This window comes from Corvus moneduloides, chromosome 1, assembly GCF_009650955.1.
Source record: "Corvus moneduloides isolate bCorMon1 chromosome 1, bCorMon1.pri, whole genome shotgun sequence".
Classification (NCBI taxonomy): Eukaryota; Metazoa; Chordata; class Aves; order Passeriformes; family Corvidae; genus Corvus; species Corvus moneduloides.
This window is the reverse complement of record NC_045476.1, coordinates 7,407,290-7,434,355: the sequence shown is the minus strand read 5'-3', so window position 1 is coordinate 7,434,355 and position 27,066 is coordinate 7,407,290. Positions and strand designations below refer to the sequence as shown.

At 40.7% G+C, this 27,066-nt stretch overlaps 1 protein-coding gene across 5 annotated transcripts in view; it reads right to left on the bottom strand.

Annotated features, from left to right (window-relative positions):
- Positions 1–27,066, bottom strand: part of DPP6 (dipeptidyl peptidase like 6) — a 540,763-nt gene that overhangs the window by 112,652 nt on the left and 401,045 nt on the right. For all 5 annotated transcript variants that reach the window (XM_032098969.1, XM_032098980.1, XM_032098952.1 and 2 more), the window contains exons 4-6: positions 24,641–24,735; positions 22,264–22,338; positions 3,047–3,099 (exon numbers count right to left, since the gene is read on the bottom strand). In XM_032098969.1, coding sequence (XP_031954860.1) covers positions 3,047–3,099; positions 22,264–22,338; positions 24,641–24,735 — 223 coding nt within the window. The remainder of the gene's footprint in view (positions 1–3,046; positions 3,100–22,263; positions 22,339–24,640; positions 24,736–27,066) is intronic.

The window sequence follows — 27,066 nt, the reverse complement described above, 5'->3', positions numbered from 1 at the left end:
CCACCACCACCTCACCATGCTCTGAGGACATCAATGCCTGATACACCTGTGCACCTTCTGGTGTGCTCTCACTTTCCAAATCTCCCCCTTATGCTGGAAACTTCTCCTCTGACACATCCAACCCTTCAGTTTCCTGTGCCACTGCCCAACCAAACACAGAGAGTGAGGGGAACCATAGCTGCGTGCACAACCGAGTTGAAACTGGGGGGAAAAAGGAGCTGGTTGTCAGGGACAAAGGTCATGCAGTAGTAGAAAACTGCTTGGACCACTGTATTGTTATTTTTCAGCATTTCTAATACACATTATGCATGATACTTCTATTTTTTCCACCTTTGTTTTGTCTGGAATAGAACTGCGCTGTCAGTCAAGCCTTTTTTGCTCTTAGCCAGGTTTGCTGCAGACACAAAGCTTATGTGCTCCTGCTGCATCTTCATCCTGTTGCTGAACACTTTCAGCCCACAAGCTACTACTCAGATACATTGCGAGAAAGATGGAGTTTTCAAAAACTAAGCATATTGAGTAAATTCCCAGCCTGACCAACCAATCAACCAACCAACCCAACCCAAACCATAACCAAACAAAACAAACCAAAACAAACAAAAACAAAAAACTGAACAAACAAGAAACACATCACCCCCCAAAAAAAACCACTCCCCCCCAAAAAAAAGGAAAGCAAAAAACAAAGAACAGATTGCAGCAGGGAAGGGAGAAGACTGAAGAAATCTGGAGTGTGTCACATGGGTACTACAGCTTTAACAGGGTTGATGGTGAGAAATCTCCTAATTTCCATGTTTCAACCATACATGGAAACAATTTAACACCAAGCTCATGATTTTCTGTGGTGAGCAGGTCACAAGACGGAAGCTGGAACGAGGCAGGCTGCACAAGCTCCAGGGCTCAAAGATTTTAAATCATGTATGTCTCTAGTACACATTTTTTTGTACAAAGTATTGTTCGTCTGTCACTAAGTAGAAGACAAAGAAGTTATTTTGGCTTTGTTGTTGTTGTTGTTTGAGGGTTTTGTTGGGTAGCAGGTTTTCTGTGGGTTGGTTTGTTTGTTTTCTCCTGTTCATTTTTTTGTTTGTATGTGTGTGCATGTGGACTAGTATGCTGACACAAATCCTTGAGGAACACCTGAATGTAGATAGGATTTTTATGCAGAAGAAATGCTGAGAGATGTGTTTATATCTGTACTTCTCCACTGTTAAACCCACTGGATACTGTACCAAAAAAATAAAAAAGAATTGGAAAGAGGGCAGGGGACTAAAAAATGTAGGTGTTGCAATGTCTGATTCTAGGCCTTTTGCCCTTAAGATATCATACCCCTGTTGAAAAATTAGTTCCCCTGAGGACTGCCCAGCGGGAAAGCTGCTGATCCACGGTGCACAGAACAGCGGGAACTGTCTGCAGAAAGCAGTAGGAAACACTGAGCACACAGGCATGGCCAGGACCCTGCCTTCTCCCAGGGCAAGCCCCTGGAGGCTGAAATCAACAGGTCTTTAGGACATGTTCCAGTGTTTTCCCAAGTCCCAACGCACTTAATACAGTGGTATTGGTGAGAGAAAGCAGATAGCAACTGAAAGGGGAGGTTCACACTGGATATAAGGAGAAACTTTCTGCCTGTGAGGGCAGTCAGGCAGTGTGACAGCTTGCCCAGTGAGGCTGTGCAGTCCCCATCCCTGCAGGTTTTCAAAATCCAGCTAGATAAAACTCTGAGTAAGCTGGTTTGAGCAGGAGGTTGGACTGAGTTACCTGGTGATAATATGATCACCCTATGTACAAACCAGAAAAAGCTTTTTCAGTCTTGCATGTTTTGCCAGCTACTGCAAAGATCCAAAACATCTTCTATCTGTTTAGCCATAATGTATAATAATGGCAACCAGAAGAATCTTGGCAAGTATTTAAATGAGTCACATACAATGATGGACAGAAACGGCAAAGCACAACTATATTGTCCCTTTTACCCATTTCTACACAGTTATCACCCCTAAGATATTTAAAACATGCAACCTGACATCAGCTTCCTGGCTTTTAGCTTCATATTTAATGACAATCAATTGAGAAATTTTGTTGTGGAAGTTATGCATTTCCATGGGTGCTATGGAAATGTCACCCTGAAATGCTCTGTTCCAGCATATGTCTACATGTGACTCTGGCGTGGTGGCATCCCATTCCTGACCAGCTGGGCCACTGCTTCAATTGCATATAGAAAAAGAAGGTATAATTTAGGGAAAAGAAGGTAGAAACTAAGAGCTGAACTCTAAAGAAACAAGGCAGGTGATGAGTGGCTGGGTGATGGAGTTGGAACCACAGGCACCATGAAGACAAAGCGTAAAAAGGGGGTTTAAAAAAACTTCAACTGATCAAAGCTAAAGAATCAAAGAATCACAGAATGATAGGACGGTTTGGGTTGGAAGGGACCTTAAAGAACGCCCAGTTCCAACCCCCCTGCCCTGGGCAGGGACACCTTCCACCAGACCAGGTTGCTCAAAGCCCCACCCAACCTTACTTTGAACACTCCCAGGGGTGGCGCAGCCACGACTCCTGTGGGCATCCTGTGCCAGGCTTCACCACACTCAGAGGAAAAAATTTATTCCCAATATTTAATCTAAACCTGCCCTTTTTGCATTTGAAGCCTTGTCCTATCAGTCCATGCCCTTGTAGAAAGCCCCTCTCCAGCTCACTTTCAGGCTCCCTTCAGGCACTAAGAGGCTGCAATAAGGTCCCTCCAGAGCCTTCTCCGCTCCACTGCTCTGGTGAGTGGCCAACCATGGCTCTCAGCCAGACACCACCACATCTATATTCTAGACAGAAACCCTGAAATCTGGAATATGGAATTCATGTAGTCTGACTCTCTGGGGAAGCTGAGTACTTCTGTTTCCAGACTTTGTCATCTTTTGCACGGCACACAGCTCAGTGGATGCTGCAGCTGAAAGCCAGGCCATTGCAAAGGGCTGTCACAGGAAACCATTTGTAACAATACACGTTGTTTTGCAGGATCCTTAATGGCTGAGTTTTTAAATGAAGACATTGAAAAATTGCTTACCCATGAGGTATTTTGCTGAGGACATAATATGCTGTGTATGAATGCTGATACACCTGCAAAACAAAATTAAGAAAAAAACAAAAAAAAAGAGATTAGTAACTGTCACCTGTGTTAATAGGGCTCGCTTTCTGCAAAAATGCTCTAGCGTATGTGGCTGAGAAGCTCTTCTAAACACTTCAAAGTCTCTAATAGAAAAGAACAATGCATTAATCCACTTAGAGCTGTTGTGTGTTCTTTTCGTCCTGCACTTTGTTACGGTGTTTGGCAGATCGTGCACACCCAGATGCTCGGTGTCGTTACCATGGCTACCAGGTCTTTGATTAAACTGGGGGCACACGGGTGCTGCAAAGGCTAAATATAGAACAGTCATTAATGAGGACACCTTGGTCAGCTGGAGACATTCTCCATCATTATAACTAGACACAACAGGGACACAATGCATGGGTTTTTTTGCTTTATTTCCACATAAATAAAACAGGGAGCGGTGCTGGGTGATATCAGAGCGGGTCGTCAAGCCCCTGTCAGCCAGGAAATAAAACTGTATTGACTCAAGGCATAAAGCTGGCCTCATGTTTGTGTGACCTGCTAAGTTGCATCTTCATATCCATCTGTGCTCTTTGGGCCTTGGGGAGGAGCTGGCCAGCTTGCACAGCAGCTCATCTCACAGGGGGCAGTTTATTACTTATTTTCTAAGCAGTAAATAATAACACCAGAGTCAATGTCAGTGATTTAAGAGGTGGTGATTTTCCACTGGTGACAGCACAGTCCCTTACAGTGATCAGAAGTCAGGGCACCAGTGTGAAAGGTCTAAATATGAATCATTTAATACAAATTTATACAGGGATCACTTTTTGCTATTCTGTCCTTACTGTATGCTCCTAAATAAATAAGTAAATAAATACATCTCCTAGCAATAATTTAATTTGGCTTCTACTTAAATCTTTAAACCATTTTTGCTGTCCAGCAGCTCTCATAAAGCATCCTGTCCCAGAGGACAAAGAAGAAATTTCCTGAATACTTGCTTCACCAAGCAAGTTCGATCAGAATTATTTTTCCTAGGCCCCTCTGTTTTTGCACAAGTACTTTTTTTTACACTTATGCCAAGAAACCATGAGATGTCCTGGATGATGCTGCCAGCCCCAGCAGGGGCCATCCCAAGCACATCATTAGCATCACAAGTGAGCATGACTCACTCCTGCCACTCTGGAGGGCAAACCTGCACAGAGGTGTCTAGAACGGCCCTGCAGCTTCCGGGCTCTCAGTGAAGAGGCAGATAAACACGAGGCACATCAGGAAACACAAGGCACATCATCCTGTAAATATCAAATCAAACTTCTCTGTTACGATTTGTAACCAAACACGGAATCCTTACACCACTGCATGAGCTCCCTGAAAACCAGGCACAGAGGTGAAAGTGGATTTCTACCTATGAAATGCAGAGACTGATGCTGGATTGAAGTGATTCCCTTCTTCCCTGTGCAACTCACTCCCTTCATTACAAGGACATCATGAGGTCACATCCCCAAATCCTGTCTCCTTCCCGGCATTCAGATCCATAAGGACTCTCCACGCAAGGTGATCCTTTGGTGTGCTGCTATCAGGGGAGGTCTAGGAATACAAGTGAATTGACCACAAGCCAGCATTTGTTTTAGTACAAGTGTCCTTTTTAGATCCACCTGTGTCAGATGATGTCAAATTTCCTCACCCATATCCAGTCATACCAAAGAGCTCTCGAATCTTCTGATGTTGATACCTGAGACCTGGCTGATGCCTTAGAGTTTATTCCAGCTTTGATGAAGTCCTAAAACTGCTAAAATTCCTTAAACAAAAAGCACTGGAAGATTGAATCTGCCTACAGAGCTGAAAAACCTGATAATACATTGTCATTAAATACTGAGCCACTTTTGTCTTCCAATATCCTGGCAGTAGGATGAAGAAAATGATGTAGATATATAAATTCTGATCTGAGGCTGGGACTGTAGTTCAAGGTTATGAGCCATGCTGTGTTATGGGATACCAGAGACATAAGCCCCCCAAAATGAGCATGAACAGATGCCTTCGGGGGAAAATAGACAAATGTGGCAAGCTGGAGGTAAAAGAAACAGCCAGGGAAATTTTGAACAGGACACCTGCTGATGTCCTTGCTTGTGGTACAGAGTCCTACAGCCGTGCTGGAGAGTTCAGAGCTGTCTTAGAGCCATTAATGGAGACTGAGGCAAAACATTTTCTTTGCTGAGAGAGCTCAGGAGTAAGGAAAACAAAAGTTGCAGGACACTCAAAGAACTCTTTTATTTTATGAATGTCATTTGTCATTATCTTGGGTCTTTGGCCAGACTCTCAAATATCTCACATGAGCTGTGCTATAGTATACAGTCTTCAAAAGCTTGCAGCTGGCAGAATTCACTCACAGGAGCAAACTTTTGACAGATAAATCCTGACAATATGTAGGTTTGCTTATGTAAAAAATAACTACTTGTATGAGCAAAGATTTCAGGACCAGGTATTTATTATTATTAGGACACAAGCACATGCAGCTCAAAAATCCCTCTCAACCCAACAATTTCAAACCTGTTTGGAAAACACACTGCCAGAAATACTCCTAAGCAGAAAAGAATCCAAGAGAAAAATCACTTTATGTCTTTCTGAGAAATTAAATGTCTGCTTTCCTCTTAGATATGCAAACCAAATGAAGTTAACTGAACTTTTTGAGAGGATGACTTTTTTTGCTTAATATCTCTACTAAAATTTCTGCTGGGGTCAAGATGAATTTGGCTATTCATTTTGCAGTAGGAAAAATCCACAGCAGGGAAAAGTGCAGGGAAAGAGATGAGCATTCTTCTGAAACCCAAACTAAGCCTCAGAGAATGGAGAGTGTTTAAAAGTTAGTACTCGTTTCATTAAACCTGTCTGTTTCTGAGGCTTGGCCAAAAAAATAGCTGTATAAACTGTGTGTTCTCCTCTTCTATCAAAGAGTGTGGCAAAAGCCAGCGACTGATTTGATGCTCTCAGCCCTGATTTTTAGCTGGATCCCAGAAGCATTACAGCTCCTCTCAGTAGAGAGGCATCTTTGGGTTAGAAGAAGTTTTGGCAATTGTTCTGCTATGTAGACTCTGTGTGCTGAGCCATCCCACCAGCCTCAGTCAGAAGGGGTTTGAGAGTGCTCTGAGGGGTTCTGGGTACCACCACACTCAGGCCACAGAAGCTCCCACGCAAGCTGTCACCAACAAGTGCTGTAAAAGTCATTATGCTAAAACCATTGGGCCAGAAACTCCCCCACTGGGCTTCTCATCCCAGCTCACAGCACAGATCTTGTTTACTTTCAATCTAAATTATGCTCTGCAACAGGTGCATGTTTACACTGAAATCATAAAGGGACTGAGAGACAGATCTATCTGTTCCCACTGAAGTCTTGGAAAGGCAATTATCCCTCTAAAATTCAGAAGAATGCAGGGATAATTATATATGATAACACCTTTTTGGGAAGCCACTGACCCCGTTTTATGTAGCCAGCAGAAGAAACCTGGGCCTGGCCAGATGACAGCAGAAATGGAAACACTGCAGCACACAGAGCAGCAGAGAAGGGCATGTGCCTCTCCCATGCCACCAAATCCCAAAGGAACAGGGAAATTGTGGTTCCAACAAGGTACAAAAACAAAATGGAAGAAGCAATTTCTGTTCTCTGTCACTACAGAGCAAAGTATGGTGTGAATGGTAATGTCTCCTTGGAAGAACTTGTTTAAGTACTGTAAGGATACAGGTCCTAGTCCAGCAGGGCTTGCTGAAATAGAAACTATATGCTATTCAAGCATAGAATGGATTTGGACTCCTTTATTTATTCTGACTATTCATATACTTTAAATTGGAATCCATAGCTCTTATTCTTGCCCCAAAGTAACTGCAGAAGTATGTGACATAAATCCAAGAAGTTTGTGGAATGGTTTTTCAGCATCTTATGACTGGTATGAAAGATTGCACTACCTGCTGAGGATTTATCACAAGCATCAGGAAAAAAAGAAAGAGTTTAGGGTACACCTCCATCTCCTCTGTCTGTTGGTTTCTGTCTCACTTTGTGGGCTGATGCCAGCACCAGCAATAATCAGCATTTACAGAAGGCTTTCTTTAATGTTTGCATGACAAGGTGCTGAATCAATACAAAGAGGCATCTCATTTCAAGGTTTACAAACACGGAAAAGGGGGAAAAGCCCTTAGAAGAAGGCCCCCCAAATCAGCCCAATCCACTCATCTTCCAGCAGGCTGTTCTACCAAAACAGCTGATTTAGGGTCTTTCCACCTGGCATATAAAACAGCTCATAGATCTGGGATTAAACCCAGGTGGACTGGCTGCCGTGAGCTCATGATTGTTACTTACTTGATAAATACAGGAATAAAGCATGCTTTGCATCCATTTTCTAAATGGCTCCATAGAGCCACCTGGCCCCTTATACAGTAGTGTTATTTACATTAAAGAATTGCCCAGAAAGCTCACAAAAAAAATCCCATAAAACTTAGAGCTCACAAGGGACCAGTACAGGGCAGAGCAGAAGTGCAAGCTGTTTGCAGCTTGCAAGGCTAAATGCAGAATTTCTACTGTTTAGTGCTTTTCTTCTTTTTCAGGAATCACACATTTTACCCAAAAAGTCACCCCAGTGCTCCCAAATAAAAATGAACACACTAAATAATCATCAGAAAGAAAAGTGCACAACAGTTTGCTAAAGCCTGAAAATAACAAGAATGTATTTTAATGTAATTAATCATAAAGCACTCAGGATTTATCTGGGTAAAATGACTCATTTTTTATTCTGTAACAATAAAGTATATCAACAAATAATAGATCCCCTCAGGATTCTTAACAGACCCCAGTTGTCTTGATAATGTATCTGCTTCTACACTGTGTAGTAAGACAGTAAAAATATATCACAAGTAGCTGGTGAAACAGGAACTGCCAGATCCATTAAAAGGGTTTCCCACAAAGAGACTCTAAAAAGACATTTGCTAGAAATAGATTGTACAGCCCATTTTCCTACTTATGCTATGAGCAGACAAATCCCCAAATGCACATATGAATGTCAAACCAATTGAATAATCCCAAACATTTGACATAATTACATATTCCACCTTTCAAAATGGTCCTGGCGCCCTTAAACAGTAACTAACGCTGTGATGCAAAATATGCAGGTAAAAGATGATTTGCCATTTGGCCTTTAGCATCTGTGATATTTAACCAGGCTCTGAAGCTGACAGATTAACAGGGGAAAGAGAATAAAGTAGAATGCAGGAAGGCTGCTGCTATGCATTAGCAAATAGCTCATGTATTTGGTACCCTGTTTTCTCACAATGGTGTGAAAGGGAGGGGAAAACAAGTTCAGGAGGAAAATCACAAGCAAACACTACTCAGAGGTTGTGTTTCCTTCTCCTGCATGGACATATCATGTTTATAAAGGATACAAGTCACTACCACACTGTCACATGGACCCTTCTATTGGTCAGTCACCAACAAGCAAATATGATGTTCACTTTACAGGGTAACAGTGTTGTTCATACAAATCTTCCAGGAGAGAAAAGGGTAATTAGTTGACTAAAAATACCTCATTGCCATAACCTGTTATGGTAGTCTGTGGAGGATTAAAGCAGGTCGCTGTACCTGTTTGCAGAATATTCTGTATTTTTTACGAACATCAACATTAAAAACTAAATTTTCACTTAATATGTCAACGTTATTTGCCTTGATCAAAATTCTTTATGACATCATTGGTTTTGTTGAACCCCTCTGTTCTGTTGTGAAGAAATCATTCATTTGCCATTACATGTTGAATGGCCCTCCAAAGGGATGAAAAATCCATTCCTGTACCTGACCACCAACTTCTGTGTAATGTTTTGTTCAATTTCTGTACTTTCATTCTCCCCTCTATTTGTGATTTAGAGCACAAGAGGTTACCTCTGGCTGAGGCATGGTTGGGTAATGGCCTTTTCATTTTTTCCCTCAGTGGAGACAGAATGGCCAGCAGTGTTCTCCCCAGCCCAACTATTTTTGCAAAGGATTATGATCATTTTATAGCTAATAGGCACTCCATAGTAACCAGCTCGGAATTAGATTCTCTCAGCAACATCATGCTATCTATTCCTTTTGTGGCACTGCAATAAAAAAGGAAAAACTACCGAAATCCATACTGGTGTTTTGTACCTTGCACTCAGTGAAGCTTGATTGCTTGCAAGAACAAAACAAATCAATAAAGCTGTATAATTTGAGGTCTCTTCAACATTCTCACCTTTCAGATTCATTGTGATACTGACCCATTTTGCTTTCTTCTGCAACAGCATATTCTCTTTTGTCCCTGCATTGAATTATCCCTTTATATTTTATCACTTCTCCAGTAATGCACCTCCAGTACAGTCTCATGCTGTGTCAACCTGCTTGTACAACCCTCTAAGGAACACTGCCCATTTCTCTTCGTGCCTCTAATAAATTAGAAAACCCATAATGAAATGCTATCAACGAGCACTTCCTGAGCATTGGTTCAGCTGGCAGCCAATAACCCACAGCTGTCATCAAACACCTGATTTGCTGTATCCAGCTGATCAGCCACATGTGTGATGTGCTCACAGCCACAGAAAGGGCACTCTGGCACTGCTGGGACACTCCAGCACAGTCTGGGGAGCTCAGGGGAGGGCAGAGTTGGAGGAAATGGGCTTGAGCAAGAAAGCTGATGAGAAGAAGGGTTCTCTGAATCAATCAATGTACCGAGAATTTGGCAACTGGTTGTCTGTTCTGTAATTGTCTCTGTATTCCAGAGGAACTAAACTAACATTTGGGAAAAAGCAGGAAGATATATATCTGGGGAATGAGTTTATTAGAGTTATTATGGGAAGCAAACTTTTTTCTCGCAAAAAGGAGGGAAGGATCCCGATCCAGCAGTGTAACTGTGCCTGGGTGAGGTGACACAGCCAGCACCAAACTCTCAGTGCCTTAGAGAGACCCAGTGGGGCCGTGCCTCCTCTCAGTCATACCAGTATGGATCACTCCACTCATACCCAACGTCGTAGGAAATCAGCAACTCGGTGTCTCCAGAACAAGGAAGAAACTTTAGCATTTGGTTTGGAAGAAGGAAGTAACACAACAGGCAGTGGATCACCAGGAAGAGTGTTTGCATGCCTGTTTTTCAAATCTTTTAACAATTTCTCTTAAGACTGAAAATTAAATCATTGTCCTCGTTGTTTAAAGGACAACCAGGACAGATCTCCAGCCCTGCAGTGCTGTGAATGCCCTGCCACCCACACCAGAGAGGTTTCCTAAGAGAATAATCTCACATCAAGGTGACATGAGGAAGGGACAGCACATTCCTGCCATGGGGACTTGCATTTTGGAAGCATTTGTAACGCAAGCTGATTGCGGTGGGGCCATGCACCACAGGCAGCACGCATGGTTAGTATGTAAATCTCTCCCACAAACATACAGAGGCTGTGCTGGGATTAGAAGCTGTTTTTCCAAGCACCAAACCAAAAGTCTCTGAAACAACAAAGCCAAGGAGTTATTCCTTTACAAATAGTGTCGTCTCAAGTTTGTAAAACAACCGTAAATAAAGTGTGATGGCAACATCCACCACGGTAATGGATGGGCTGCTGTGTTGTAAGGTAATGCTGCTAATTCACCTTCCACAAACTGATTATCTATCTCAGTTGTTTCATGATAATAATTCTTTATTAAAAGATTGGTTTTCAAACTACACTTTTGAGAGCCTTCTACTGCTGACAATGCCGAAAGGGAATTTCAAGGCTGCCTTGAGGATTTATGACTTTGTGACGGCAGCGGAGTGGAGTGGAGGCTCTTTTAGTTACAAATGCAGCTCCAGAAGCAGCTCAGGCCACAGGTATTAACATACAGCTCGTGTGCCAGCTCTCACCCCTCGGAGAGCGTTAATCCAATCTGCCAACTGCTGCTGCACTCTAATACAGCTCTGCCCTGCCAAGCAATTACAAAAGCCTCCTTTTGCTCCCGAGCCACCTGTCCCTCACAGCGCTTCACTGGCACCACAAAGCCCTTGCAGTCACTTGCTTAAAGGACGACTGTTCCATTTTTAACTGGTAAATAAAATGGGAGCTGCAAAGCACTCAGTAGGATTTTTACACCAGCCTTTGTGCACTTGTTGATGCTCAGGTTATTGGGAAGTAGAAGCAATGAAGTTATAAAGAATTAAGAATGAAGGTTATGAATAATGAGCTCATTCTGTTGTTGATCTTTTTAAACTTTTATCAATATTCACATACATATATAAATCCCCAGGTTCCTCTCCCACCCTCTATTCAGAAACTTGGAAATGAGAATAAAATTATCTATTAGATGGTCATGATTCTAACACACTGAGCAATATATCTGAAGAAAAGAAGTAAAAGATGAACAAACGCTATTATGTATTAAGAGTACAAAAGTAGCCTGAGGCCAAATAAATATTTTAAAAGGAGATAGCAATTATGCCACATCCAGGGATTTGGGATACATAGGACGTCTTCAGATCCATACAAACACACCCACAAAAACGCACAGCATGATTCTCTAGGAATATCTGGGATCATAATAATAGCTGTATTGGGCCAGGCCCAAAGTCCATCCAGTTCACCATTCCAGCTCATCCAGCCCAGTAGCCCAAAGCCAATTCAGACAGAAGACTAGAGTTAGCTGATTTACAGTCATCCTTTCCCAAAGTACTTTCCCAGGCTCTTGCACTTTGTCACTTGGAGTGCCTCTCTTTGCAGCTGTCTACCTTGAGGGGTGTCCCTGCCACCGGCCTCTCCAGTCATTCTTTACAAGCATTTACCCTTTTTGCACCTACAAACTCATGCAACAACTCCCTTTTCCCAGACAATGGTGCCAAAAGCTTGTGTGGGGTATGGTTCCTCTCAGCAGCCTTTGATATCTATTTTAGCCTCAGATTTACACCCTGAATTATACTGTTTATAGAGGCAGCTGGGGGTAGCTGGTGGAGATGGGAGTTTACAGGGTTCACATCTACATTCACTCGACTGACTCTCACCTTCATTGCCTTTGGAGTTACAAGTCTGAGAGCTGAAGGACAGCATGAGAAATCAATGCTTAATACTGCTTTTAATGAAACATTGTATAACTCCTTCTTTCAAAGAGATATTTCTTGAGCTGTGCAGACACTGACTGTGGAAAGATTCTAAAAGCCTCTTTTTTGTGAAGTTTACAATGCAAATGATAAAGCTTTGTAGCAATTATGTGAGAACCAAGCCATGAAAATGTGCTGAATGCTTAGTATATCTAATTAATTTATTCATTTTTAAATAATTCACTTTAGAGACAGAAATTAGCAACTACAGAACCACAGCATATGTTCTTTCTATTAAAATTTACTCTTAGCATGTAAAAATTGCTTTTTCTACTGTAGCAGCTGAGAATGTGAATATGACAAAGAAGTTAGCACTGGCATTGAAATTTTTTAAGATGGTCCTAGGTTCAGGGCACTTTTAGAATACTCAAAGAAAAGAATCTGAAACAAGAAAGATGAGACCGTCAGAAAACATTAGAGAGCAACAGTTTTAAACAGTGAAGTGGATGCGAAAGAAATGAAAATATTCAGATATATGCCAGGGACCTTGATCAAAAATCCTCTCCCCGTTCAGTGAAAGATTAATTTTCCAGTTCCATATGAGATCAGAAGACACAGAGCTGCATCTCAATGGCCACACAGATCTAATTCAGTGGAGGAGACAATTCTATTTTCTGACATAAAGAAAACAAACTGAAATCGCACAGAAGGCAGGCGGACATTTTATGTGTTATCTTTGGGATGCTGTGGGCAACTTCCATGGGGTCAATGGTCTGTGGTGATGGTGAGCATCTCTTTGGAAAGCAGGGGGAGAGCAAAGAGGACAGGAAGGAGCACAGAACCTGCCCTGCTCCTTGCCTGCTGCAGAACCCTTCGCAGCACTGCCATCAACAGCATCACTCTTCCACTCCTGCACAAAAAGAATATGAGGATTCATGCATTTAAAGACATGACTAAAGCCCTACAATTCCTCTCCCTTTTCAAAAAAGAGCTTCTTTTGAGCAGAGAATAGAAGAAAAAAAGAATAGAAGATTCCATTTTCAAATCTGGGTCATTAGCTGCCCAAGGAGGAACGTTAATTATTGGTTTTAACATAGAGCTGGTAAAAGCAGAGTTCTGCAGGCAGTTAAAGAGATAAAAGGCACTTGTTCAGGGTAGACACAGAGAGCTACATACTCCTTGGATTTAGGCATGTAACTCAGCTAAAGAGGAGACCATTTGTGTCAGAAGATTTGTGTTTCTGATTACAGGAACTTCATTGGGGCGCCCTGCATAGCAAGAGCTGTTTTTCCAGAAGAGGGCACTAAATATATTTTTTTTACTATTTCAGTGATTAAAAATTAAAAAAATAAAAAGGACTGGAAATCAGGAGAATTAGATTATAGACTGCTTCATATGCTTCTGTGGAGACACCAGAATTAAATTCTTTCTAGTTCTGCTTTCTGAAGCTTTTTAAATCACTGTTGTCTTCCCATTTTGCATGCTATTCCTAATATATTTATTTCCTTAACATTTTAAAATAACCACCTATATTTATTACAATCCAGCACAAGCCAGGATGTTTATTGTCCTGAAAAGCTTAGGAAGCAAATTTCTGCCAAAAAGCAGGAACTCACCTCTAATGTAATTCTGAAACCTCTCTACATTGCAAGGAATCTAACTATTTGTTAATTTTTAATTTTTTTTCAATAATTTTCATACTAGTTTTTATTTAATTCCTCGTAAAGTAAAGTTCCCCCATGTTTCACTATGACAGATCCCCATAGAAGTACAAGAAAGAAATCTGATTATTTTACTCTTGTCCATCTGATTTTGACTATCTAGGAAACCTTGCACAATTATCTTATGAAGGCTTTATTCAAAAATAAATTGCAGTTTATTTTTAAGATATTTTGTGAATCTTATTAGGACACTAATCTCTAACAGTTTGCTCAAGTTAGCTCATCTATACACTCAGAAAAGGAGGCAGAATGAGAAATATAACCTTATGCGAGCTAAGAAAAATTTATTATTTTTTTATCATAGTGTTTTGCCTTGAGGCTTTTTTATTTTTCCTTCCCTACTTGATGCAAACCTCATTTACTAAAGAAAATATTTACAGAGGAAGACTGCTGATAGCTGATACTGATACATAATACACCTATGTACTTTTGCATGACAGGCTAATTATTTCTGAGTTTTGATGCTCTTCTAGTCTTCCCTGGAACTGTGAAATTTGCTTTCCAGTTTACTGATGTGTATCTGTGCCTGTGAATAAATGTAGGATACAGTTTATTGGCCTTTGCTACATAAGCAAGGCTGTCCAACTTAGTCTGAAATAACAATTTTGCACTCAGTCGTGTTTGTGCAATTTCTGTTGAAGACTCCCAGCTCAAATCAGGAGGCTTCAGGTTTAGTTCTAACTCCATTTATCTGCATTATTAGGAGAACAGCAAGGGTTTCATCCATTGTTTTTAGTAGGAAAGCAGTTAAAGCTCAGCAGCTGAAGTCAGCAGACTCAGTTTTTAATGCTCTGCACTTTGTGCAGAGTATTTTGTTGCAATAATCAGAATAAACAGTCCCTGGAACGGAGAGAATGGAGACTCAGTAAGAAATTGGGGTTTGGTGCAGTTTTACCAAAACCACTGCTATGCAGGGAGCAGGCACCAGCAAAACTGGAATGTGGGGATGGAGGACTGCAGGCTGTGCTGAGCTTTGCTTCCCAGCTCGGGCAATCACATCATGTTGTGTTTTATGGACACACCCAGACCATCATTTCAGAAGCACAAACTTCCCCCTGGAAAGACATCCCCCAAAAACAGGGAGCAACAGAGCTAAAAATCTGGTATCCATTGTGGTTTCACCGTTGGTCATGAAAGAGCTGCAGGCCCTAAGTCACCACAGTGGCTGCCAAGGATAAATCATAGAATGGTTGGGGTTGGAAGATCAGCCAGCTCCAACCTCCCTGCCACGGGCAGGGACACCTTCTACTAGACCAGGTTCCTTCAATGTTGAGAAGATCCCCCTCCAAGAACACCTGCTGAGGATGAGGAGAGCACCCATTCTTTGCATTTAAGGGGTGCAAACATATTTTCCACGGAAAATAGACACAAGCAGCCCCCACCCAGCCTTTCTTCCTTGCTGACACTCAGTGCCTATCATTTCCCTTTTATTAAGAATGGAAGATAAAGTATGCAGACTTGGGATATGTCTTTTGTCTTTTCATTCCACCTCTTTTTTTTTGTTTTCAGTTTCTACTGAGTTACAAAGACACCCTTAATTTTAAATAAGAACCCATTTTCCCATGGCCCAAGGATCCTGACTACCATAGCATTCCTACAGCTCATTTACTTGAGTTTCTAACCCCCGTCTAACTTCTTGTTTAAACTAATTTTTTTTTTCTCATTAAACCAAGCTGTTCCAAAGCAGAAGAATTGCTGGCAAAAGCAAAGAACCATTCAGGCTACATAAAGAAACACAGCTTCTGCCAGAACTTTGTCAGGACTTCAAATTAACCATGAGATTCCTTCAAACCAGATAAAGAATAGGTTTGGCTTGTTTTCTTCACCTGTGTTAGTCCAAAATTGGCCCTGAAATTTAGCAATATGAAATTAGTTTCTGTAGTTTCTCCTTCAAAAGAAAACTCTAGGATTAAACTTGTCAGTAATTATTGCTCCACTGGCCTGTAACTGTGTCCAAAAATTTCTGTTCTAAACAAACCATGTGACAGAAATTGGATGGAGTGTTGACTGCTGAGCAGTACGAACAAATATTCTCACCACTTGATAACATGTTCACTCAATTACACTGAGTATCCACCCTCCTATGGCAAGAACTTTTAATTTTGTGAGCATGTGCAGCAGAGAAGATTTGACATCAGAAGGGCTCTGCTGCTGAAGGCACGGCTGGGGACACCTGAGAAGGCAGTGTTTGCACAACTCTGTAATAGAGTTTTGAAAACCCATGAATCCCCCTAGAGCTGTGCCACAAACTTCCCTCTCTCTCTGTGCCACTGCAGATATCAAATATTAATTAGGCTGAAACAATTAGCGATACCAACAACGGCAGCACGTTGGTAAGTCTGGCAGGGATATTGCTACTTCTGCCTGAGCTGAGTTCACTGGTAGGAAAACCTCCCAGCTGCTGAGGTTGCCTGTATTAGCAGCTTTGGTTTATTCAGTGAAAGGTGGCCATGAAGAGCAGCTGTCCTGGCTTAGATACCCTCCCCCAGGTCAGACAGAAAAACAAATAGAAGTGTGGGAATCTTTTTGAATCAACCTTCTCTGATGCCTTTCAAAGTTCTGTTTCGTCTATTTTGTTGAAGACAGCAGATGAGGGACTTTATTCATGGTGGGTTTGAGATTGGAAAAGATAGGCTGTCGTTCACAAAGACCAGATTCATAATTAAAAATTCCCACAACTATCTCCTTTTAAAATAAATTATTGACTCTAAATGTTGTCAAACAATAGCTGCTGCTTCAGCTTCGAATCCAAAGTAAACTATCACCCACAAAATTAACCTCTTGCATGTTCTTAGCACATTCTTGTTAAAACAACTCTTCTGGACACACAGGCCTTAGCTTTAGCGATGTAAATGTAGCTGGAGAGCCGCTGCTCTACCACAAAGAGGTTAAACAGCACTTTATCAAACAAGGTTATTTGCACTACTGATCTTGGCTGTTAAAATAATATCACTCAAAAGAGGTTCTGTTAGAAGAAGGAGAAAGAAAGGTGCTCCCCTCCTTCAGCTCTGAAGCCCCAGAACAACCTCACTGAAAGCCAACACGGGCGCACACATGAAACTGTGAGCCTTTCATTGAAATATTAAAGATTAGCTGAATGGTATTAATAATATTTATTCTGTGGGAAGTAACTGAAGATGCTGCTTTCATGAAAACTTAGCAAATTATCAGATTTGATGAGCGGCTGGCCAACGTGTTTCCACTAATTCATTAATAACGTGACTTCTGCTCAGTAAAAAAGCACTGAATGACTACAGTCATACAGTTGGTGAATTGAGAAAAGAGAAGATACTCTGCCTGAAGATACACACATGCACAGATGCAATAACAGAAAAATATTTTAGCTAATATAAACAGTATTTGGACTGAGTCCTTTTCTGATTTTTATTTTGGAAGTGCATTATCCTAATCCATTATTTATCCTAATAACAGTGGAAAAAATAATTTTAGTCACCAGCGTTTGATATAAGTGAAAAATGCCCTTATATTGTGCAGCTTTCCAATAGAGGATCCTTCTGATTTATGAACACAAGGATTCAAAACTATATTCACATTAAAAAGAGGATATGAAAAACTACAAACATAAGCTTTTTTCCCCTCAAAATGACCCCTCAAAAACTAATAATTTACAACAAACACCAAAAATTAATCAACAATCAATAAAACAGGTAGCATTGTTTATGACAAAAATATTCTACCTGTGCTCACTTTATTGTGAAATCACTAAACATTTTCAGTGTTCCTGAAAACAACATTGGGTGAGAATGAAAAAAGTAAATTTGAAATATATTTATTGCCATAGAAAGAAAACAGATTTATGTAAGCCTCTTTCTAGGCCTGGTAAATCCATTTCAATTAAGCAATAAATATCATGACTACAGTTTGAGCAGTATTACTGATGATAACTATGACAGTGTTCAATTTTCAGAGGTGTATTTATCTTAATAATGTTTATCACCTAGCTCAAAAGGATATTGTGAGGACTCATTAATATTTATACCCATTAATGTTTTGGAAATAACAAGCATTATATTATTTTAATTTTTACACAGCTAATTAAATTAGTATGAGGTTGTAATTGTACCATAAGCACAAAACCTGTTCATTCCACAAAACAACCAGACTTGGAGAAATAATAAAAAATAGTAACAACAACAAACAGTAATATGTTGCTTTCTACAAATAATGTTTTTTTACTTCATTCACTCTAAATACCAAGCCTAAGGTTTGGTCTGGGTCTTTCTGAGCTCTCTTTGGTCCCATCACTCCTGTCAGAGGTACACGCAGGGAGAACAGAAATACTCAACTCACCACATGAGCTGGTCCAAAAAATAATAATTGAGTGTGTTCTAATTACAACAATGATTGATTCTTTCCAGCCTTCAGCATTAAAAAAGAACATTTCTTTTACTGCAAAATAGGTAACAGCATCTGTTGTATCAGCTGAAACAGCCTCTGAGCCCTAACTTTGTTCAGAAGTCTTTGCAGTTTGGTCCATGCTAATCAGCCAGGATTTCTGGGTGTAATTGCCCTTTACTAGCAAAAACACAGTAATGGGCTGGTAAAATTGGAGACAAAACCCAAAAAAGTTTTAAGAAGAATCTTGGCAGGTTTAGTTCCTCTCTTGCATGATGACAACACTGATTCATAATAAAGGCAATTAAATATTCCCTATTGAACATCTCACTTTGTCACTCCAAAAAATAATTTTTCTTCTGACAAATTTCCTCTGTTTCTTTTATTCCATTACACAAACTCCACTGGTAAGTGACTGCCACAGACAGCTGCACAAGCCCGTGGGGCTTTAGTGACTTGTCTTTACTCTTACCTCAGTCACAGATATGCCACTGGATTTAAGGGCTGCTTTGTCACTTGGTTATTTAGGAAATCCATTTTGGAGACCAGGAAGACCCTCAGAGGTGATTCCAGCCCAGAGACTTGTGTGTCTCCCCAGGAGGAACACGGGGAGCACAGAGCTTGCCCGCCAGTGCTGGTGGAGCCAGGAGCTGGGCAAGAGCGTTCTTGGCCTGGCGCCACCGGAGACAGCCATGAGCCTCTGCACCCCTTCTGCTGAGGTGCAGTGGCCAAACTCCATTTGCCCATGTGTTTTGGGGTTATTAAACCCTATATCAGAGACCCAGACACTTGTTTTGGTGAAGGATGATCTGAAGTCAAAGGTTCTCTATGGAGGTGTTTATTCCCCAGTGCTTTCCAGAAATTTCCCTCTGCTGTTTCGTCCTCAGGTTGCACCTTGTTTTAGTGTAAAGAAATCAAAAACAAACAGCAGAAAAACTGTGGGAGTATTTTAAGACAAAGAAGCCTGGTGCCTTTCCTGTGACCTTTCCAGAAAAAGAACAAATCTTCTGTGTTCAAGGTTAGAAAAGCTCCCTATTAGCACAAGGCTTACCCAGAATATTGCTGCCTGAAAGATTAAACTTCTGTAAATATAAGCACTGCAAAAAAAGCATTTACAATGAAATGTGACAGCCAGACTAGCCACAGTGTACCCACACCAACCTCACAGCTGTCTGCCAAGCTTCCTGGGAGAAATATATTGTAAGGAACGTGCTTTAATTCATTATCCTTTAAAATGGTGAAGTGATACAACAAGAAAACAAACATTAGCTGCCTCAGTATCTTTGCAAAATAGGTGTCTGCCAGTTCAGCACTGTGTTATTCCAACGTGGGTGTCACTGCTGTCACCCAGACCAACAGTGAGCAGAGATGCTTCTGTGCAAATAAACAGAAAAGTATAGAAGCAGCTATTATTGGAAGGAAATGACTTTGTAGCACTTTTCTTAAAAATATTCTGCTTCATTGGAGTGACACATTGTGTTCTTCTATTTGATGTTTATTCCTGGCTGGTATTAAACATAGAGGCTGAATCCATTCATTTCAGAATTCAGAAAAATGATTAATTCATACTATGCATATTGAAATATTATACACATATGTAAAAGCAGCACAACTGTACTGTGTAAAAAAATGATGAAAACATCTATACTCACAAACAATTAAAAGGCAGCACATCCCACTTTCAAATGCCAAAAAAATAGGAAACAATTTGTGACACCTACAAAATAAGTACACAATAATTCCAAGAAGCTCCTTTTTTGAAATTGTAGAATTAAATTTTAAAGACATGTCCTTTGCCAATACATCTCCTGAAATTTCCTTTTGACTTTGCAACAAGGACAACTGCCCAAGGCTTTGCTAATCAATTTCTTGTGTTGCAGACAACAGCGTAATTTGAATTTTGTCCAAGAATACAGTTTGAAATGCAGAAAATGTGAAGAGCTAACTAACATGCAATTATTTGTAGCCACAGTCTGCATACCAAGGGAGAAGAAAGCTGAAGAAGTAATTTAACAGTTATTGCCATTTTAATACACAGAGCCACCCATCATGGCTTAAGGCTGCAATAACCAAGACTGAACCTAACTACCCCTCTATTAGCATGCTTCAAAACAAAGCAAAACAAAACCAAACACAAAACAAAACAAAAACAAACTTTGTTTTCTCCATAAACATGGATCTTAAAGGAACAAAAAGAGGGGGTTTTGTTTTGTTTTATTTTGCTTCAGGACCTCTTGCTATATATGAATACCTGAACAATTTGCAATGTTCTCTTACACTGAGTATCTGTCACGTCCTGAAATGTTCCCAAAGGTCATGTCTTCAGCCTTCCACCCTGGGTTTTCCTTTCTGGAAGAAGATGTGGTGTGAGGAAGGGAGCACCTGGCTGTGTGCTGCTCTCTCTTCTCCAGAGAGGCATCTTAGGGACCACAAACTCAGCGTTCTGCCTGTACCTCAAACCCACAGGTGTGCAAGCACTGGCATACAGAGAGGAGGATGCAGAGGAAACACATCCAGCCCATCCCTTTCCATTCCCATGCCCCTCCTGCCACATTGCCCACATCAAGCACTCCTCTAGAGCCTGAGCACAAAGTCTGCACTGTAAAAACCCCCCCAATTCTGCTTCTTGCAGACCTTCTGAGTGTGCAGTCCTTTCAATGGATAAAGGTTGAGAATAAAAAGTTAATTTCTCATTACTATTTTTCATAAATTAAACTCTCTCGCTCTTTTTTTCTTTTGTCATTAAAGGTGTTTTTCTGTTATTCTCAGAGGAACTGAGGAAGCCCTCCCTCCTCGGGGCTCTTCCGGCTTGCACAGTGCAACTGAGCAGTGTTGGCACAGGGCTTCCACAGCCAAAGGCTGATTTACACTAAAAGAACTGAATTTTACAAAACATCTCTGGCTCACAAGGTGGGGAAATTTGAGAGAAAGGCTTTTCTTGCTCAGTGACCCTTAGGCTGTCTTCCCCATGTTTAGAATTAACACTTCCACATCCATCTCCGTCTAGAACTCAGCTAAGCTTCAGATAAGTGAAGTCACAGCACCAGTAATTTCCCCAGGAAAAATCATTATGAATTATTCCTAAAGTTTCTAATACAGTTTTATTTTCCCTCCTTCTAAAACCAGGCATGCTTCTGCTGACTTTTATAACACCAAGTCAGGAATAACTCCAAAGATGATAGCAAAGAAATCAGATGAGCAACAGAGCCACAACCCCCACTACCTAAAGGAGCAACAAATTTCCTTTGGTTAGCAACTGAAAAGTTATTTACATTATGGAAAAAGAATTACAGCTGTTAGTGAATTAATTATTTTTATTTTGAAGAATTGGTGATATTCTAGATTATGGAAATAAAATATATAGGGTTTATGGTTCATCCAAGTAGTACAGCATAGCTATCATTCAAACATTTCAGGCCTTATACCAACAGAATTGAGAAAGACAGAAATATTAGTCATGCAGAAGAATTGCTTCCCCCATGTTTGATTCTTTGGTCATCATTTAAAAATGACTCATTACACTTCTCCCTTTTGAAGTTTGAATTTGCTGTAATCCAGAATTTAGTAGCAACCTAATGGTGGTTTTTTTACGAGTGATTTATACCTAACCCTCTGAAGAAAAGTATTTATAATGAAAGTGATAGCTCAACCCTAACTGCAGCACTGGGAATGGTGACACCATAATTAATGTATTATTTCAGTTGTGGGAGACACTGACAGTAGCTTTCGTTCTGGGGAAGAAATTTATAGGGTCACTGAAAAAGGCACTGTGGAAAAAAAAACCCTCAGAAGAGGGATAGAAATCCTTGTAGCAAAGACATGTCCTTACAATCCCCCTCCCAAAGGCTGTAAAATCCCGGCAATGACAGTGTTTCCTCTACGGTCTAATTTATACCTTTCTCCTCTACTAGATGGCAGTGTGACATGCTCTCAGAATTGCTAAGTGAAGGGGTTTCTTGCTTTGTTTCATAGGAAGCAGTTAATTTAAAATATCATCTTCTTGGCATAAAAAGTGAAAAAAAAAAAAAGTGACGTTTGCCACTGGCTGTGTATTTTGAAATCAAATCTGTTTACTTACAGGTTCAACATCAAAGGCAAAGAGAGCATATTCCCGGTCAGGTGACACTTCATACCGGATAGCCTTTAAGGAGACCTGAAAAATAAACACAATATTGAAACAAATGTTCTTCAGTTTTCAAGCTAATGACACCTAGAACTAATTGTTATGACCGTCTCTCTAAGGATGAAGAGTATTGCCAGATTGAGTGTCTTGGAAAATGTAGTATCTTTTTTCAAACACCAGAAATGTTATGTGGGCACCTGTGTGCCCCCATAAGAGGAATAATAGATGCATTGTGACTCAGAGCAGGCAGCTATATAAAAAAACCCCAGAATTTTCCTTTCAATCTTACTGCACAGTGGCTGGTGAGGTGGCAGCTGTAGGCAGTAGTTAGTAGAAAACTCTGATAAATGGCAATTTATTAATTCCCTCTCATTCAGTGCAGGAGATGAAAAAGAGTAAATAGCTTCTGGAGCAAATTAGCAACACAGACACCACTACCTCCCCCAATTAAGACAACACAGAGGAAAACGATTCCATTTTCCCCAGTTAAAAGTCTTTGGGATGCTGCAGTGATACAGTGCACCCTGACCTGGGTTCTGCAGAAATCAGCACTGTAAATCTTGCTAACAAGAAGAAATGCCAGGATATCTCAGACTTCTCAGGAATACCTTTTTTCTGCTCCACTTTTCATTTGTGTAGTGAAGCCATTCTCCTTCCCAGTGCGTTTCAGTATAATGCATTGCTGGCACAGATGGCACCAAGGTCAAAGAGAGGTGCCACTAACACATCACTCATCCACTGGCTTTTAAATCTCACCCTCTCACCTAACAAATTAGATGTAAGTCCTTGAGAGAGTCCCACAGAGAAAAATTGAAAGGGGAATTTGGGAAAGACAGAGCACCCCACTGGGGAGAGTCCTCCTCAAGGCCAGTGAGGCTGGATGTGCTGGATGTGCTGTGGGGGGAGCCCAGGGAACAGCCAAAAGCAGAGGGGACAGGTCATACCATCATAGAATGATTTGGGTTGGAAGGAACGTTTAAAGGCCATCTTGTCCAACCCTCTGCAATGAGCAGGGACATCTTCACCTAGACCAAGTTGCTCGGAGCCCCATCCAACCTGATCCCGAGCATTTCCAGGGAGGAGGCACACACCAGCCCTCCGGGACATCTAACAGGCTGATGACCCAGCGCAGATCAGGATGAGGAGGTACAGGGGAGACTGGGAACCAGCAGTGTCAGCATGAAGACAGATTTTATTTACTGTATGTTAATAACACGGAGAAAGGAAAACATGACCAAGTAGCAAAAGTTTTCTGACCCAGGGCTGGGAAGGAAGAGGAAAAAGACAACATGTCTGAGCGAGGTGTAACTGCAGCTCTTGCACTGGCACTTTCTGGATTAGTGTGGAGGTGTCCTGCTGATTTATTTACTGAGAGGGCAGAGCAACAAAGGTAGAACAGGCAGTAGGGTGGCAATGGGATGAAAATGTAGGATTATCTTGTAGAACTGTCCTTTTCTTAAAGTGGCAAAAATTAAAATCCAGTGGAATAAACAGAGGCCAAATGGAAGCAATTTGACTTCAACAGACCTTGACGTTAAAGGAAGCCAGCCCATTCTTTACCCTTAGAATTGTAAAGAAAAGGGTTACACTCTGGTAAAAGAGGATTGCTTGTGTGATGCAGCAAAGGTTGAAGATTAAATGCAGCATGTGAAGCTTAAAGTTGGGCCCCGCTATAATAATTCAGTGATAAATTCTTTGTCTCCTTAAAAAGTAATTAATATAATTGATGTACTGACTTCTGCCACAATGCTGGCTTCATCTACTACAAAAAACAGTGCTACAAAACACTTCTATTCCTATAAACAATACTCTGTATTAGATGTGAATTTTCTTTCTTTACATTCATTTTAATAGCCACCTAATAACCTCTTTTCACAATTTCCTAGGGTTTCTCTCCTGTGCAATTCCACTTCTAGTCCTCAGCACTACTCATAAACAACACTGAAATTAGGCAAGAAAAATCAGCAAATGCACAAATTAAAAATAGGTATTTGCATGGAGAAATGTAGAGAATGATGACAGTAAATTATATCAATTGTCCTTTTTATTAAGCATGCAGACATGAGAATTATGCATCTTTCAATTATATGTGATATGCAAGACTAGCTTCAAATCTCCATATGATACTTTTCAGAAGTATGAGGGAAACTGAGCTCTCAGAATAATAACAAAAGCTGGAGTTCAATCTCACATTATCCATCACTGCATAGCCCATTGTATTACCAGTGAATTGCTTCTCCTTGACAATACATGAAGTTGAAACCCAAGTCATTTTCTGCTTTACTGATTCAACTGCTGAGAAATTCAGCTACTTGTCATAGAAAATACTTACAATTTTTTTGTTTTCTATTAATATTGTTGAACTGTTAGTTTTGACATTCCTCAGAATCACTGTGCCATTCTGGTTTCTATAAATGAATTCATTATCTGCAAAGAGAAAAACAAAAGGTCATTAAGGAAATCTGAAATTGTCTGTTTGTGTGAAACCCAATTACAGACTTAAACCAAAAGTACTGCTGGGAACTTCTTTCTGAAGAACACAGATTATTTTTTAACACAGCCACCACTAAAAGTGGCTTTGAGGACAGCCATAAAATGATGTGGTCAGTGTTTGTCATGTGTTTGTTGTGCCACACTTTCCCTTAGATGAATGCAAGAGTGACCTGTTTTGAATGTACATACACAGCTTGCTATATTGTTAGGGTAGGAAACAAGGCCAAAACCCCCATTTCTTATGTTTAAAGGTTTTCGAGGTCCACAGTCTCTGTAGGAGTTTAATAAGCCTGGAAAGTCTCTGAAAGGCAAATGATCCTCTAACAAAGCAGATTCTGGAACATAATATTGTGCTCCAACTCTGACATTTGTTCTGCAAACTTATACCAGAAGGAGATACATGCAGAGAAATCACCATTTTCACATGAAACAAGGCAAATCAGCTTGTCTCTATGCACTTTGGGGCTACTCCAGCTCTCAAGACAGCTGCACAAAGACAAGAATACTGGAGACAGTGTCCAGCTCTCAAAGCACACAACCTGCCTGACAGAAGGGCTGGGGCAGACATATGAAAGGGTCTCCAAATGAGGGTTAGGTAGCAGGTCAAAAGTTCAGGATGAAAAACATTACAACCATAAAAAAGTGTCATAAACTGAAGTTCAAGCCTGAGCAGTGCTTACATGCCCTGCCCCGCAGATAAAACATAAAACATAAGTCCCAAGCACTCTGCCATTAAGGGAATCAGCAGGTTTTCTTGGCACAGGACTAGGGTTATGGTTTTTTTTGCAACTTGGCTAGACTGAGACTGAGAACTGATGGATCCTACCAAACTCCTGCCTCCAGTTTCAGTTGGGGAAACAATTCCTCATTGCCTACCTTTACTGTGGCTACCCCAGGGGTGTTACTGTGGTGCAGCCAGGGTTAGGGACGTGGATGGTTTAACACTATCCATGGGTTGTCCTGGGATGAGTCAAAGGTGAGGTTAAATCCCCTAGGATTCGTACAAGCACAAATCCAGCTCACTGTAACCACAGAGGTGTGCACTGCCCAGTTGGGGTGACCTGCTAAAAGCAACACTGGGTTTTGAGACTTGGTTCTTTCAAAACTTTGGTGTACAGACCTACCACACTCCTTATCTATGTTTCAGTCTTCTATTTCCAACCTGGTGATGATAATCCTTATCACAGTCATTAACCAGCTTTACAAAATGCTCTGAAGGTGCAGATGAAAAGCTTCTATGCTCTGCTTATTGCTACCAATAAAAAATCTCCTCCTCCATGTCACAGATTTACACATAATTGGAGAAAGAAGAAATCTTCTCTGAGATTGGGATGAATCAGATTCTGTAAGGGCAAATGGTAGCTGCAATACAGTTTATCCTCTCAAAATCACAAGGTTTCAGAAACGTTAAGATTCTCAGTGTCCAAGTCAGAGCAGCAGCTCTTTAGACTCACAGGCAAAGTTCTCAAAGCATACCTGTTTTTTAAATTATGGAATAAATTTTATCAGCAACTTCTGTCTTGAATAAAAAAAAAAAAAAAAGAAGGATCTGAATTAGATTAAGACTTGCATTTATCTTTGAAGTACTCCTTCATAAAATTTATGACTGAACAAACTAAGAAACTTTAACTTGAGAAAGAACTGATTGAACAGAGTTCGGACAGAAGTCAAAAAAATCATAAGCAGTATGGAGAAGATAAACCAGGGCTGCTTATTCCCTGCCTTTTCCAAGATAAATACTGGAAGGCACCAAATGACACCAGTCAGTGTCAGGTTCAAAACAAATAAAAGGGATTATTTCTTCATGCTGAAGGCAAACAAAGTGTGGAAGTCACAGTCCCAGAACAGAGCAAGTGCCAGGGCTGCAGGTGGATCCAAACTAGAATTAGAAAAGTGGAAGAAAAATCCACCAAAGATTATATGTCTTGAAGGGGGATGCGTTTCAGGAAGCCTTTGAACCAGCCATAGTGGAGGGACTAAAGGCATATCCTGAATCATCAGCTTGAGAAATTTGCCTGCTTTTTAGAATCTTCCCGAAGTATTTGCCCTTGTCCTGGTCCATATGCCAGAAGAGACAGTCCCTGGGGTCTGATCCAGCAGCAATTTATTTACAACTCTAACTTCCACCTTCTGTGTTTAGATCCTTAAGAAATGTGTTTATGCCAGCAATTTAGGAAGTAAGGCAATAAAAGATTTAATGTTTTGTACACACCTGGTCTTTATATACTTGGGCCACAAAGTCTGAAGAATTGTTATAAGAGGAAA